The 16,489-nt window shown below is 46.6% G+C and overlaps 1 protein-coding gene across 1 annotated transcript in view; it reads right to left on the bottom strand.

Annotated features, from left to right (window-relative positions):
- Nucleotides 1-8,203: 8,203 nt before the first annotated feature.
- LOC143804843 (moesin) overlaps nt 8,204-16,489 on the bottom strand; it is an 89,546-nt gene continuing 81,260 nt past the window's right edge. The window contains exons 7-13 of the mRNA XM_077283343.1: nt 16,254-16,350; nt 15,802-15,965; nt 15,589-15,719; nt 13,996-14,156; nt 13,362-13,454; nt 9,739-9,972; nt 8,204-9,601 (exon numbers count right to left, since the gene is read on the bottom strand). Of these exons, the coding sequence (XP_077139458.1) occupies nt 9,437-9,601; nt 9,739-9,972; nt 13,362-13,454; nt 13,996-14,156; nt 15,589-15,719; nt 15,802-15,965; nt 16,254-16,350 (1,045 nt within the window). The 3' untranslated portion in view covers nt 8,204-9,436. The remainder of the gene's footprint in view (nt 9,602-9,738; nt 9,973-13,361; nt 13,455-13,995; nt 14,157-15,588; nt 15,720-15,801; nt 15,966-16,253; nt 16,351-16,489) is intronic.

Here is a 16,489-nt window from a genome sequence, read left to right as displayed (position 1 = left end):
TTACTATAGATGCAGCTTATGCAGCATCTATAGTAAAAGATAGAATGTTTAAAAATAATAAAAAAAATAAAAAAATGCTTATACTCACCCAGACATCTCACCGGCGTCCGTTCCGTATAGCTGGTCTGTGCGCACAGGACCTCCCGTGACGTCACGGTCACGTGAGCGGTCACATGACCGCTCACGACCAATCACAGGACAGTGACGTCATTCGGCGAGGTCCTTCAGCGCACACCAGGTACAGAAACCGAACGGCAGCGTGCGAGGAGGCGGCAAGACATCGAGGGTGAGTATAGGACTGTTTATTTTATTTCTTATTTTTTGACCACTTATATGGTGCCCAGTGCGTGGAGGAGAGTCTCCTCTCCTCCACCCTGGGTACCAACCGCATATAATCTGCTTACTTCCCGCATGGTGTGCACAGCCCCGTGCGGGAAGTAAGCAGATCAATGGACCCCTAGGTGTGCGGAATCCCCGCAATTCCGCATTTTTAATGAACATGTTGCTTTTTTTCCGCTATGCGATTTTTTCGCGGAAAAAATCGCAACATTTGCACCAAAAATGCGGAATACCCTGTAAATAATAGGAGGCTTATGTAAGCGTTTTTATCACGTTTTTATAGCGAAAAAACGCGAAAAAAACGCTAACAATCCTGAACGTGTGCACATGGCCTTAGAGGTACTAGCAATGGCTGCATCCAATTTAGGAGCCTTTTCCCACTTTTCACAGACCTCTTCATCAAAGGGATATTTGCGCTTCAATGCCTGAGGGATAGATATCTTTTTATTGGGTTTTTTCCATTCCCTTTTGATTAAATTTAAGATATCATGGAAAGGAAAAAAAAATATGCTTTTTCCCCTCCAAATTGCTCAACATAGTGTCCTGGATTGACCGCGGCTCTTTAGGGGTTTCTACCCCCATGGTCGCCCTAACAAGTTTAAGCAGTTTCCCGATATCTTCAGATTGAAAATAGAATTATTCTTACCGTTAATTCGGTTTCTAGGAACCTTCCACGACGGCATATGGAGGTTGCCTCTTTGCCCTAATGGGGAACAGGAAATGGAGAGGTTAAAAGGCCCTCCCACCTCCCTCTCACCAGTGACTTATAACTGAAAACCATAGCACCGGTTTACCTTGAATCCCAGATTTAAATCCAGGAGTATAGGGAGGGAACTAGCGCCGTCGTGGAAGGTTCCTAGAAACCGAATTAACGGTAAGAATAATTCTATTTTCTCTAGTCACCTTCCACGACGGCATATGGAGGAATACCAACTGATTGGCGCTAGGGAGGGACAACGGCCTGGAGTACTTTCCGGCCGAAGGCTAAATCCTTGTTGGGCATTACATCCAATCTGTAATGCCTGGAGAAAGTATGCAATGAAGACCATGTGGCTGCCCTGCAGATTTGCTCTGCTGATGCACCTGCTCTTTCTGCCCAGGAGACTGAGGTTGATCTAGTCGAATGAGCCTTGATTCCCACTGGAGGAGTTTTGTCTTGAGCAAGGTATGCCTCTGCTATTGCTTTCTTTATCCAGTTGGCAATAGTACTTTTGGCTACCTTTTTTCCCTTATTTTGTCCTGATGGATGGATAAATAGATTGTGGTCAATTCTGTAAGAACTGGTTTGTTCTAAGTAAAACAATACAGTGCGCCTGACATCCAGCATATGGAATCTCTCTTCTTTGGAATTTGCAGGATTTTGGCAAAAAGAAGGTAGAATAATTTCCTGGGAGCGGTGGAAGTCCGATACGACCTTTGGAAGAAAGGAAGGGTCTAGGCGCAGTACTATAGAGTCATCTCGAATGGTTAGGTATGGTTCTCTTATTGAGAGAGCTTGTAATTCTCCCACTCTCCTTGCTGATGTAATAGCCACTAGAAAAATTGTTTTGTAGATTAGGTTTTTCTGGGAGCAGGAGGATAATGGTTCGAAGGGGGGACCTGTGAGCCCCTGTAATACTAGGTTGAGATCCCACAGTGGTACTGTTATTTGCTTCTTAGGGTTCATTCTAGAAGCCGATATCATGAATCTCTTGATCCAGCGATGATTTGCCAGATCTTGATCAAATATTGAACTGAGGGCGGACACCTGGACTTTTAAGGTGCTAGGCCTGAGGCCTATTTCTAAGCCCTTTTGCAAAAAGTCTAGAATTTTTGAAATATTCGGGTTGAAGGGATCCGGCACCTCAGGGAGACAAAAGGATGAGAATTTCTTCCAGATTTTATTATATATTGCAATGGTTACAGGTTTCCTAGATTTTTGAAGTGTGGAAACCACTGCTTCTGATAGTCCTCTGGCTCTTAATATTTGGGCTTCAGTAGCCATGCCGCCAGATTCCACTTGTGGGCATCTAGGAGATGGATTGGTCCTTGAGAAAGAAGGTCTTCTTCTATCGGAAAGTGGAGCGGCCCATCCACCTGAAGGTCCACTATCAGGTTGTACCAACTCCTCTTGGGCCACAGCGGAGCTACCAATATGGTAGGCGTTTGTTCTTCTCGCACTTTCTGTAAGACTTTCGCCAGTATTGGGATTGGTGGAAACGCATAAGCCAGCCGGAAATTCCACTTCTGGACCAGTGCATCCACTCCTTTGGAGCCGTCCCTGGGGTTCAGAGAGAAGAATGCTTCGACTTTCGCATTTCGGCTGGATGCAAAGAGGTCGATTTCTGGGAGACCCCATTTGTTCACCAGCATCTCGAAGCTTCGGTTGCTCAGGCACCATTCCCCCGGATGTATGTCTTGGCGACTTAGATAGTCTGCCTGAATGTTGGACGAGCCTTTCAGGTGAACCGCTGTCAGAGATAAGAGATGTCTTTCTGCCCAGGAGCATATCCGGGCAGATATATTCTTCAGGCAATTGTTTTTTGAACTGCCCTGATGTCTGATGTGGGCCACCGTGGTCACATTGTCCGAATATATCCGAACGTGATGTCCCTTGATCAGATGACCTCCTACTAGTAGGGCTTCTTCTACAGCCTTTAGCTCTCTGTAGTTGGAAGATTTCTTGCTTGTTGACTGGTCCCAGAGACCTTGGAAAGGGGTGTGATTTATCATGGCCCCCCAGCCTCTCTAGCTGGCGTCTGTTGTTACTGTGGTCAGTGGGACTTGCGTCCAGCTGACCCCTTTTTGTAAATTTTTTGGGGACATCCACCATGCCAGGGAGGCTTTGACACGGCCCGACGTGTACAGTCTTTTGTTCAAAGAACTGGGATGGCCATCCCAATTCTGCAGGATATGTGCCTGAAGAATTCTGGAATGGGCCTGGGCCCATGGTACCGATTGAATGCAGGCTGTCATCGAGCCTACAAGAGACATGCCTTCTCTGATTGTAGGGGATCTGGTGTCCCTGAACGTTTTGACCTTTGATAAAAGGGTTTGACGGTGTTCCACTGGGAGGAAGGACATTTGTCTTGCAGAGTCCAGGAGAACTCCCAGGAATTTCCTGCATTTGGAGGGTCGTAGGTGTGATTTTTCCAGATTCGGCACCCATCCAAGAGATGTCAGGATTTCAAGAGTCTTGGATACATGAGACTCCAGGGCCTGTTTGGAAGGAGCTATTAACAGAAGGTCGTCTAGGTACGGCACTATACAGACGCCTTGCTTCCGGATAAAGGAGACTACCTCCCCCATTATTTTGGAAAATACCCTTGGAGCCGAGGAAATTCCAAATGGGAGGACGTTGAATTGATAGTGCTCTATCAGACGCCCTCTCTGTACAGCAAATTTGAGATATTGGCGATGTCTTTGGTGAATGGGGATGTGAAAGTAGGCATCTTTCAGATCGAGAGTGGCCATGAAGGAGTGTGGACCTATCAAGGGGATGGCATTCTTCACTGATTCCATCTTGAATCTTCGGTACTTTATATGCCGATTGAGATTCTTTAGATTTATAATGACACGGGACTCGCCCGATGGCTTGGGAACCAGGAATAAGCGAGAGTAGTGGCCTCGATCCCTCTCCGATTCCGGTATCTGGGATATCGCACCTGACATCTTTAGGGCTCTGAGACCGGACGCCAATTTTGACTGATCTTTCAGGGAAGGTAGGGAGGTGACTTTTAGACCCCGTGGGGGGGAGGAAATGAATTCTATTAGGAGACCCTCTTTGATGACATTGAGGATCCAGGGGCAAGAGGTGATGTTTTGCCACTGGGAGTAAAAATTTGAAAGTCTCCCCCCCACTGGATCGAAGTCACCGTTTCTCCTGTTGAGACTGCTGCTGCTGTTGTTGAGGGATGAGGATGTTTCTCCCCCCTCCCTTCGGGTAACTCCACCTCCCGGACTTGCCTTTCCCTCTCTGAGAGGTTTGGGCCTGAAAGGGACGAAAAAACTTCTTTTTGGGGGTTTTTTGTTCTGGGAGGGCTTTCTTTTTATCGGTTGCTTTCTCCAAGATGTCATCGAGAGAAGGCCCGAAGACGTAGTTACCTTTAAATGGTATGGCGCATAACTTGGCTTTGGAGGTGATATCACCAGACCACATTTTTAACCACAGCGCCCTTCTGGCCGAGTTAGTCTGTACTAACGACCTTGCAGCAATTTTGATAGTTTCCATCGAAGAATCTGCTAGGAAACCCGTGGCTCTAAGGAGACTAGGAAGGGAGTCTAATAATTCAGCTCTTGAAGTGCCCTGGGATATGTGAGACTCCAGTTCACCTATCCAGCGGAATAGAGCTCTAGCCACGCATGTTGATGCGATATTAGCTTTGAGGGCTACCGAGGAGGTCTCCCATGATTTCTTTAATAGACTCTCTATCTTCCTGTCCATCGGATCCTTTAATTGTGACGAGTCTTCGAATGGAAGAGCCGTTCTTTTAGCCACTCTTGCCACCTGAGAGTCAACTTTAGGGACATCCCATTTGGTCATTTCGCCTTCTAAGGGGAATCTACGCTTCATCTCGGATGGAGTACTGAGGCGTTTTTCAGGTAATTCCCACTCTTGGTCAATCATATCAGAAATATTCTGGTGGATTGGAAACCCCACCCGTTTACCCTTAGTTATGCCACCAAACATCTGGTCCTGTATGGACTGGGGTTCTGGCTCCTCCTCCAGCCCCATAGTACTGCGTACTGCGGCTACTAAGTCCTCAATCCAGTCTGAAGAAAAGAGATATTTTCTGGCCTCAGATGTAATAGAGGATGCAGATTCCTCCTGACGACCTGAGGATGAGGCATAAGAGAGGTCTGACTCAGATTCAGAATACTCTTCCTGGATCTTCCTTTTTTTGGCTGGAGAGGGTGGTGGAGGGGGTGGCGGAGGGGGTGGAGGGGTAAAGGCTGCTAGGGAGGATTGCACCTCTTGCTTGACCAGGGACCGGATTTCCTCTAGTAAAGAAGGTTGCTCTGCCCTGACAACTTTGTCAGTACAGGTCCTGCAGAGTTTTTTCTCCCATGAAGGTGGCAGCTTAATATTACAGATGGCACACTTCTTTTTAACAGTAGTTTTGGGGGTAGACCTTTCTCCCTGCAATGAGAGGGGAGAGAGAGTGACCAAGGATACCCCAAAGTTACTATCTAAGGACCCCTGTCCCTGCGGCACTTACTGTGGCAGGGGCAGCGCTGGGCTCTGCAAGCGCAGGGCAGGTACTGCTCTCCATGATAGGAACGGTCTTACCTGCGACGTTTTCTGGCAGGTTTTATACGCAGCGGTATGCACCTGCCCCCAGCGATGTGGATACACCTCTTCCCCTCCATGGTCCAGCGTGGAGGACGCCGTCCTGCACGAGACACCGCCGGCGGAAGTGCCTCCAGGGAGCGCAGAAAGGACCGGAAGTGACGCGCGCGATCACTTCCGGGTTGCCAGCAGCATGTTGGAGGGGAAGGAGACCGGAGAGCTCCAGGAGGACTCCGGTCAGGAAACACTAGCCTGCTTTGCCCTCACGGGGGCGCGGGAAGGCTAGGCACAGGTCCCGAGGACACCGCAGCGCGGCGCGACGGGAGCAGCATAGGCGGGGAGGTAAGATACGACCCCATGCTGCCCGGTTACACACAAGCCGACGCTTGTTAGATGCAGCAGTCACCGGCCACCACTGCATACGAAAGTAAACCTCTCCTGTCCCATGGGGAACAGGAAAGACACTGGTGAGAGGGAGGTGGGAGGGCCTTTTAACCTCTCCATTTCCTGTTCCCCATTAGGGCAAAGAGGCAACCTCCATATGCCGTCGTGGAAGGTGACTAGAGAAAATAAGGGTGGCCATACTCCTCATCCGAGGAGTCCAGATCTGAGGCATCGGAAGGGGTTAATTCTTCCGGTTCTTCTACTGAATCTATATCAGACTCTTGTACACTTGTTGGGGGAGGGGGAGGCGGGACTCCTTTTGTATGGTGTTTTAACTGTTCTTTAACAGTTGTTTTAACTTCCTCTCGTATAATCAATTTCATATTTTGTAACAGGGAAGAAGACTCTTCTGCCACCGTTTTATCAGTACCGGGCTGGCAGATTTTCTTGCTGTACAGCCTAGGGAGTGTTTCTTTGCATAGCGCACAAACCCTATTCTTCTGTTTGGCGGTAGCTTTCCTTACCTAAAAGACATAGTGTAAAGGACATCAGAATGTGTGATTCGCCTTACAAAGGCACGCACCCCTCCAGGACCCTGGGTACCCCGGTAGCTTGTGCCTCCTCACTCATCCTGGGTGCAGGCACCGCTGGCGTGTCAGGATCCACTGGCTCAGCCATTTCAGCAGGCAGTTCCGCTTTCACTTTCCCCTTATATGGTGGGAGGGTGTGCGCGCCTCTGGAGCAACTTCCGCCCGGAAGTGTCCAGCACACCTGCTCCCCCGGAGTGTGACGTCACTCCCGTGCGACCGGAAGTCGTCACCTTCCACTTCGGCGCCAGTGAAGGACACGCCCCTTTTTTTCCCGGACCAGCCTCCTGCCCAGAGCAGACGCCGGGGAGTCCAGCGGGGGATGAGGCGCGGCACGCAGCAGCCCTTGCCCTGACAGCACCGTATGAGATGCCGCCGAGTACGGCCGCCCCCGCCGCGGACCTCAGCCTCCGGACTGGCAATCATCAGAGGGAGATCCCTCTGGAGGTAAGAGCTTTGCCGCAGGCATTCACCTGCAGGAACATGTAACCAGAACTGAGGAGAGAGGGGCCGCCCCATTCTTTTATCTCTGCTGCAGGTTTCCTGTTCCTGGGGGCGGATGCCATCTCTCACGTACGGTGCTGTCATGGTGAAGGGAAAATCCTAATTACCAGGACATGGTTCTTTGTGAAACCTCATAACTTGCAGTGCAAGGAATATTTAGACAAAGAGCTACAGCAGCCCCTTAGCCCCCATTTGTTATGCACCTGTCCTGACTAGGCTTCCTTCCCCATGGCTGCTGCCATTTGCTGTGCTCCACGTTGCATTTACAAGTTGCCTGGCATGTCTCTGCCTTTTAAGGCCTAGTTTCTTAGTATTGAGACTACAGTTCAACTGATGTTTGGAGTGATCCACCATCCAATGTACAATCATCTTGTAATTCTCCTGCGTTAATCTGGATTAACCCATCGTGTGCAGTAACCCCAACTCCTAATATTCTGCACTCATCCTTAGGCTACTTTAACACTAGCATCATTTTGCCTACATCGCAATGCGTCATTTAGGAGAAAAAACGCATCCTGCAAAGTTGTCTGCAGGATGCATTTTTTTCCCCATAGACTTACATTAGCGACACATTGCGACGTATGGCCACACGTCGCATCTGTCGTGCGAAGGAAGCGTCATGTTTTGGCGGACCGTCGGCACAAAAAAAGTTCCATGTAACGTTTTTTTGTGCGTCGAGTCTGCCATTTTCGACCACGCATGCGCGGCCGAAAGTGCGCCCCCTCCTCCCCGGAACTCACAATGGGCAGCGGATGCGTTGTAAAACTGCATCCGCTGCCCATGTTGTGCTAAATTTAGCACACTGTATGTCGGGCCGACGGCCCATACCGACGGACTAGTCTGAAAGTAGCCTTATTTCCCTCTGGTTTGTCCTCCTGACCATGTGGTTTCTAGAGTGCCCAAGTCCATACTCTCCCATAGACCCTCCAGCCTGCTACACTGACGCCTTGGGTCTGTGCGCCCGCCCTGACCTCCATTTCTGTGGTCCCAGAGGTCAGACCCCCAACCTAGCGCCATATGATAACACTTTATAAGACGCGATCCAATCACTGTGATTATGGGGTGCCGAGATACCGTGCACATTTGACAAGATACTCAGAATAATACGAAAAGAGACTGGTTAGATTGAAATTACTGTATTTTATTGGCACCGGAAGAACAGAACGAGTTCAGATAACAAAGTGGAATCCAAAATTACAAAACAGATTTTCAACAGGGAACCTGCACTAGTTTAGTAAAGAAAGACTAGAAAATGTTCCTATATGCTGTTATAACCCCCATCAATATAAATTACAGCAATAGACTATATTTTAGAAAAAAAAAAAATATTAACACTTCTCATGGGTAAATTCCCATACAGCCAAGAATGACGGGGTTAACAAGCAAATTATCGGTCATATAAACCCCCCCCCAGAGATGGGTCATTAATACTGAGCGCTCAGAGATTGTACAATACAGTATACAGGACGGTCTCGTTCCCGGAGGAAGCTCCACTTGTCCCGTTGAAATTGACTAAACTGTGCATAGCTAGAAAAATACTTATAATATCAGAATAAAATATATAATACTGGTAGGAGTGGAATGGGAAGAAGGGGAGGGGATGGCAGCAGGAAACTGTAACCACCAAGGGGAAACCAATGCAGAAACTATCAGCAGCGGGAATGCTAGAACGTCATGGAAATCACAGGTTTATTGGGGTCTGAAGACCACGAAGCAGAGATGTGGTTCATACCTTGGCTACACAGGGCAGAGACGGAGCGACGTGTAAGAACTACACAATCGGAGGCACAATTGGTCATGAAATCCCTAAGGCAGATGTCCCCTATGTAACATCAGTTATTGGCTTTCCACAATAAATAACTAGGAATGATCCCGGGAACTATGGAGGCTTTTCTCTAACTTGTTCCGATCCTCATATACCATTATGGGCAGCAGAAGGGAATGTACTGCGGTCAATGCCGAGTGATGGGACGGCACCGCTCCACGTAACCAGTGCAAGACAATGACAACAGCAGGTTTAAAATTTGGTCTAAAGAAACAACAACAACAACAAAAAATAGAAGTAAAGGCACAAAGCTCCATTGTTAACTATGGCAGAAGCTTGTTAGGTAGAGACACTCTGGATAATAATACTTTCACAAATGCTGGAGAAATAGAGCTTTTTTCTGAGGCCGGCTGCTCCGTATCCTGGGGACGAGCAAGGCCCTTCCTGTATAAGAGGAAGACGGCAGATACTACAGGCCTATGATTGTATGCGGCAAACCCTGACTCAAAGTGGTACAGCAGTTCCAGCTTAGCCATTGAAAGGAAGGAGACCATCGTGGGAAATGAAGAAGATAACAATATACGGGCGTTACATAGACTCAAACTCATCTATACGCTGCTTGGTGTTGCCCTGGCGGATCTGACGCAGCGTCTTGTACTTGTCTCTTCCAGCGCGCACATTTTCAGCATGCAGAAGATCATTGGCAGTCTTCTTGGTGTCATCTCGGGCTTTTTCTAGCTCTGAGCTTAATAGCTGCAAGAATATTAGAAAGGGTACAGCAATTATGCCTAGAAGAGGACACTTCATCCAACCCACTCACACGTAACGGCAAGCTTTAGTATTTTAGGGTCCCGTGCCCCAACAGAGACCCCCATATAAAAGCACATTACCTGGAGATGTTTCTGGACCCTTTCATTCTTCTCTGCCTCTGTGGTCCGGTCTTCCTCACTCCGGTCCTTGATTGTGGCTTCTGATTTCAGTTCGGCGCTGGCCTCTGCCCCGTTCTCATCTTGGTCATCGTCGTGTTCATTTTCGGCGAGTGTCGGCTCCTGTACATGAGGAGTGCTCATCACATTCTTCAGTTCCTCCTTGGTCTTCTCCAAGTCGATTTGCACTGCCTGGGCCTGTAGAGGTTGATTAAGTAATACTCCAATAAGATGCATGCAGGACAGTCTTGTCACCTAATAATTCCCTCTAATATCAAGCATGATTCGCAATCAGACCACAGCGAGATGCATAGGTGATGGTTTCTACGGGGCCATGTGTACTGCGGAAACACTCATCCAATGAAGCGTGTGATCTCCACTGTAGAGAAACAGTGTCGCGTGTCCCAGGGCTCCTTCCCTGCCCCTAACCATAGGGGCGTCCTAGCTCACCCTGTTTCCCGGATTACTTCTGATGGTGAAGACGCCGGGGTCACGTACCTTGCCTTAGCTCCTGAATCCACCCTCTGTCTGTACCCTTCCCCCACCAAGGAAAGAGGGGAGTAGTATTGTACCATAATACACCAACCAGACTACAAAGGTAATACGAACAGGGGTAACGAAAAATACCAAACATACAAATATACACACACACATATAACAGAAGAATCCACCAGAGAGTGGAGGATGGGGTAAAACCAAAGTGGGAGAAAGGAGGGGAATTATTACACACCCAAAACCTAGCAACAGTCACCAATAAACCCACCAACTGCCTACACTATTAACCACCAACAACCTCCAGCCATGCAGCACAAACTAACTCTGGCAATGAATACTAGCCAGGGCCCAGATTATATAAGAGATAGGAGTGGCTAACCATGCACAGCTCAGTGCCTTAACGCAGGAAAGCTTCTCAACTGAGCAGATTAACCCCTGCACTGCTAAAAGAAACCTGCAGCGTTTAATAAACATATGAAGTGCTTCTAATCCATGCAGGAGTAGGAGACGCTGCGGTCTTCTGGCTTCTCTGTTGCGGTAAACCCGTAACAATCACAAGTAGTATTAAGGCTGGTTTCACACTTGCGTTTTGATCTGCAGCGTTTTTACCGAAAAAAACACATGCGTTTTTTTTCCCTATGTTTAACATTAAAAACGCATGCGTTTTTTTTGTACGCGTTTAACGACGCATGCGTTTTTTTGGTGCATGCGTTCTTTTGCAGAAATGCAACATGTAGTAATTTTCAGAGGCGTTTTTTTGCCGCAAAAAAACGCATTCGTTCATTTGCGTTTGATTTGCGTCAAAAAATACATTGATGTCTATGGAAACGCATGCGTTTTTGCGTACATGCGTTTGCTTGCGTTTTAAACGAATGCGTTTTTATAGAAAAAAACAAGAATACACCCTGATAAGCCACCCCCCACCATCAGGGTGATAAAGGGATCCTAACCCTAACCCTAACCTTAACCCTACCCCTAACCCTAGGGATCCAAACCTTAACCCTAACCTTAACCCTACCCCTAAGCCTAGGGATCCAAACCCTAACCCTAACCTTAACCCAACCCCTAACCCTAACAATATGACAGTGAATACTCTCCGAGTTTATATTTTTAGTACTCTATAGCAATACCGTATATCTTGGGGTGTCCACATTGAACAAAGCTTTTTATTAGAAGAATGTCCTGGTCTCCAGGTCAACATAATAGCCAATCCCTATGGTTCCCTAGGGTTAGTGTTTGGATCCCTAGGGTTAGGGTTTGGATCCCTTTATCACCTTGATGGTGGGGGGTGGCTTATCAGTGACCTGGTGACCAGGACATTCTTCTAATAAAATGCTACCCCTAACCCTAGGGATCCAAACTCTAACCCTACCCCTAACACTAACCCTAACCCTACCCCTAACCCTAGGGATCCTAACCCTAGCTAATTCTATTAACCCCTTCCCGACATCGGACGTACTATACCGTCCGATGTCGGGTCCCCTGCTTTGATGTGCGCTCCGGCGGTGAGCGCACATCAAAGTCGCGACATGTCAGCTGTTTTTTACAGCTGACATGTGCGCGCAATAGCGGCGGGTGAAATCGCGATCACCCGCCGCTATTAACTAGTTAAATGCCGCTGTCAAATGCAGACAGCGGCATTTAACTACCGCATCCGGCCGGGCGGCCGGAAACGAGCGCATCGCCGACCCCCGTCACATGATCGGGGGTCGGCGATGCTTGGATATTGTAACCATAGAGGTCCTTGAGACCTCTATGGTTACTGATCGCCGGTGGCTGTGAGCGCCACCCTGTGGTCGGCGCTCACAGCACACCTGCATTTTAGCTACATAACAGCGATCTGATGATCGCTGTTATGTAGCAGAGCCGATCGGGCTGTGCCTGCTTCTAGCCTCCCATGGAGGCTACTGAAGCATGGTAAAAGTAAAAAAAAAAAAGGAAAAAAAAAATGTGAAAAAAATAAAAAAAATATAAAAGTTTAAATCACCCCCCTTTCGCCCCAATCAAAATAAATCAATAAAAAAAATAATCAAACCTACACATATTTGGTATCGCCGCGTTCAGAATCGCCTGATCTATCAATAAAAAAAAAAGCATTAACCTGATCGCAAAATGGCGTAACGAGAAAAAAAATCGAAACGCCAGAATTACGTTTTTTTGGTCGCCGCGATTTGCATTAAAATGCAATAACGGGCGATCAAAAGAACGTATCTGCACCGAATTGGTATCATTAAAAACGCCAGCTCGGCACGCAAAAAATAAGCCCCCAACCGACCCCAGATCATGAAAAATGGAGACGCTACGAGTATCGGAAAATGGCGCAATTTTATTGATTTATTTTTTTGCAAAGTTTGGAATTTTTTTTCACCACTTAGGTGAAAAATAACCTAGTCATGTTAGGTGTCTATGAACTCGTACTGACCGGGAGAATCATAATGGCAGGTCAGTTTTAGCATTTAGTGAACCTAGCAAAAAAAACAAACAAAAAACCAGTGTGGGATTGCACTTTTTTTGCAATTTCACCGCACTTGGAATTTTTTTCCCGTTTTCTAGTACATGCCATGGTAAAACCAATGGTGTCATTCAAAAGTACAACTCGTCCCGCAAAAAATAAGCCCTCACATGGCCAAATTGACGGAAAAATAAAAAAGTTATGGCTCTGGGAAGGAGGGGAGTGAAAAACGAAAACGGAAAAACGAAAAATCCCACGGTCATGAAGGGGTTAATAGTGGGTTTTCTAGTTGATTTTGATGATTGGCAGCTGTCATACACTTCTCAGCATGCGTTTCAAAAACGCAAGAAAAAACGCATGTAAATGCGTCAAAACGCCGCGTTTTTTTTTTTTACTGCATGCAAAAACGCATGCGTCTAAAAAACGCAGCGTTTGCACACGTTTTTTCGCCACCTGCGGTTTTTTTTTTTGTTTTTTTTTATACAAACGCTGCAGATCAAAACGCAAGTGTGAAACCAGCCTAAGAGAGGTTTTCAATATCGGCCAGTATTGTCCTGCAGTTATACATGAGCCCCCATTGTCTGGCACCATAAGATGACTGATCAATGCCATTATTAGATGGTATAAAGGCAGGCAGTACCTTATGCTGCCATTCGTCTGCTTCATTTTCCTTCTTCTTACGGGCAAGTTCCAGTTGGCCAATTGTACTGGTCAGCTCAGCGAGCTCTGCGGCCTACAAAGAGAAACAACAAGTTTACACAAAATCGGAGTATCCCAATAGTTTAGTGGTGTAATAAACATGTAATTGTGTTGTATTTTTCAGCAAGTAAACAATCCCCCTAAAATGACAGATAGAAGAAGCATCAGCTTTGTCCACATGAGCATGAAAAATCAAAAACAAAAAAAATTAAATCAGAAAAAATGTGACAATTCTTTTCCCAATTGTCATCTGTATGGCCTTCCCTTTCATAAATAAGCCATCAATATACTTTACAAGGCCAAAGAGTTAATGATGGCATTGTATGCATAAAAAGGAGATGCTGTACGGTGGATCCGATTTTCTTGTGGCGCACCCTTGGATGTGAATGGACGAGTCATGCAGTTATTATTTTCACACTCAGATTTAGTACGTGAAATAAAACAGAAGGACGCTCATCTGAACGGCCTAGCAGAACAACATTGATCCTAGTTGGAAAATCAGCTGCATATGTGACACGTGTCCTAGCAGACCGTGCACGTCTGACCCCCAAACCCAAGGTCCACTTATCACCCACCAGCTGCTCCTGGTTCTTCATCTGGTCCTGAGATTCCTTCAGTAGGGCTTCCTTAGCTTCCTCCGCAGCCTGGCGCTCTCTGGCGAGTCTCTCCGCCTCTTCTTGGGACTTTCTACGCTCCTCGTCCAATTCCAAAGCTTTTCGGGTCTGTTCCTCCAATTCTGTGCAAGAAAATGAAAATGTTTGGATTTCAATGATAAGAAAATATCTTTATTGTTTAAGATATTAAAACATAAAACGTGAAATCTCAGTTACATCCCTCTCTTACAAGCTTCTATTAGGTCTCATGCCATTTCCCAGATTGTCTACTGTTGATTTTTACATTGTCGATTTGGTGCTTCTTTAAATGCAGAAAATATCAACCAAAAACAACTACATTAAGCTTGAAATGAGAGAAGAAGTACTCTATGCAGAGCACTCCTGGGAAGGGTGGGGGCGCTATGTGTTTATACTCCCAAAACTACATTCATATGTGACCTTTCACATTTGCTTTATCTGCAGTCAGAAAAACGGAGCACAAAGGATGTATCGAATATTCGGGCTCCATTTACCCACATTTGTGTCCCGCCACAAATAAGATTAACGTTGACAGATAGAAGGTACAAGTGTAAGAGTTAATCAGGCTGTAACTCCACACAAGGACTTCAGGATTGGAGAGTGACTGTCAATTCATCCCCCCCCCTCTAAATCAACAGTACATGTGAAAATAAGAAATTCTGTAATATATCTTATCAGAGAAATATACTTCTCTCTCCACCTGGACTGATCAGTGATTCCCAAAAAGTTCAATTCTTGGGTAAAATGTGTGTTCAGAGAACAGATATTCCACAGATTAGTGTGATGGAGATGACAGTTGGTACTCAAACTTCTGGGGCTTGCAGTAGGATGCCAGTGTCTCCAGCTCGTCCCACGTCAGGAGAACTTGCAGCAGAATATGTCTGCTTCTAGCTCCTCCCACCTCAGAAGAACTTGCAGCAGAAAAAGTCTCTCTCCAGCTCCTCCCACCTCAGGAGAACTTGCAGCAGAATATGTCTGCTTCTAGCTCCTCTCACCTCAGGAGAACTTGCAGCAGAAAAGGTCTCTCTCCAGCTCCTCCCACCTCAGGAGAACTTGCAGCAGAATGTGTGTCTCCAGCCCCTCCTATCTCGGGAGAACTTGCAGCAGAATGTCTGTCTCCAGCCCCTCCTACCTCAGGAGAATGTGCAGCAGAATGTGTGTCTCCAGCTCCTCCTACCTCAGGAGAACTTGCAGCAGAATGTGTGTCTCCAGCTCCTCCTACCTCAAGAGAACTTGCAGCAGAATGTCTATTGGCCTCCAGCTCCTCCATAGGAATTTAAAAGCACCAACTGATCTATATCACAGTAATGTGAAAATCTCGCTTTACTGAATACAGATTTTACGTGAAAATGGAGAACTAACGATGACGTACAAGAGAGAGGAACAGATTTTTCTGATAACCTGTATTACAAGGTTTCATATTCTCATATGAACTACTGATTTATGAAGTAAAAATTACAATGAGTTACCCTTTAACTTGCGTAAAACCCCAGCAATCAATATTAGCACATTTATTTATATCATTCGCAGTCTCACCCTCTTGGGCTTTCCTAGTCTGCTCCTCGATCTGTTTTAACCTTTCCATCAGTTCTTCCTTCTCACGCTCAATCTTTTCCTTCTCCTTCTCAGCCAGCTCTCGCTTTTTCTTCTCATTTTCCAAAAGGGCTCTGCGTGATTGAAAAGAGTTAACCAAAATTCTGAGAGAAAAAAAAGAAATGCTGGCGCTGGTGAGGTAAATGTCAGCGATACCTCTCCATCTGCTTCTGGTGCTTCTCTTCTCTTGCTTGGGCTTTCATCTGCTGGACTTCGATGGTGTCCGGCTTCCTGCGGCGCATGTACAATTCATGATTGCCCATGCACAGGGCCAAGATTCGCTTATTGATCCGTAATCGGGGGGCATAGAATACAAAGTCCTAAAACATGAAAATAGGCAAGTCAACTACCCCCCACAGGCAATGTTCTTCACAAGTCACAGCTTGCCCATAAGAGGGCGCGAGAGTCAAATACTGGACGAGATGGGGCAGCTCTGCCAACATTAGACTAATGATGGGATAACGGCTCAGGCACAAGGCATTGCTGTTCTGTAAGAACCTATAACAATTAGTAATCGAAACTTCAACTCAAAAAGGTATCGTGTTGGGGTGACTGATCGTCGCGGCCTGCGAGACATGAAGACTACGCGCCCAACCACATATACTCACTGGAGCCTTCTTATCGATAGGTTTGATCACAAACTTCTTGTCATTAAATGAAATGTTTCTGATCTCACTCCATGGAAACCCAATCTTGGGGGTCAACCTGAAAAAGGAATGTGGTAACTTTACTTATTGTGCAATACGGTTAAAACCACAACAAGGCTTTATTAATTGATTAGATCAGATGTGCGCCGATACACGAACGCTAGAACTGGGAAACAAATGGAAGCCCCAGGGAATCT

The sequence above is a fragment of the Ranitomeya variabilis genome, chromosome 2, assembly GCF_051348905.1.
Source record: "Ranitomeya variabilis isolate aRanVar5 chromosome 2, aRanVar5.hap1, whole genome shotgun sequence".
Classification (NCBI taxonomy): domain Eukaryota; kingdom Metazoa; phylum Chordata; class Amphibia; order Anura; family Dendrobatidae; genus Ranitomeya; species Ranitomeya variabilis.
This window is presented reverse-complemented; position numbering and strand designations above follow the sequence as displayed.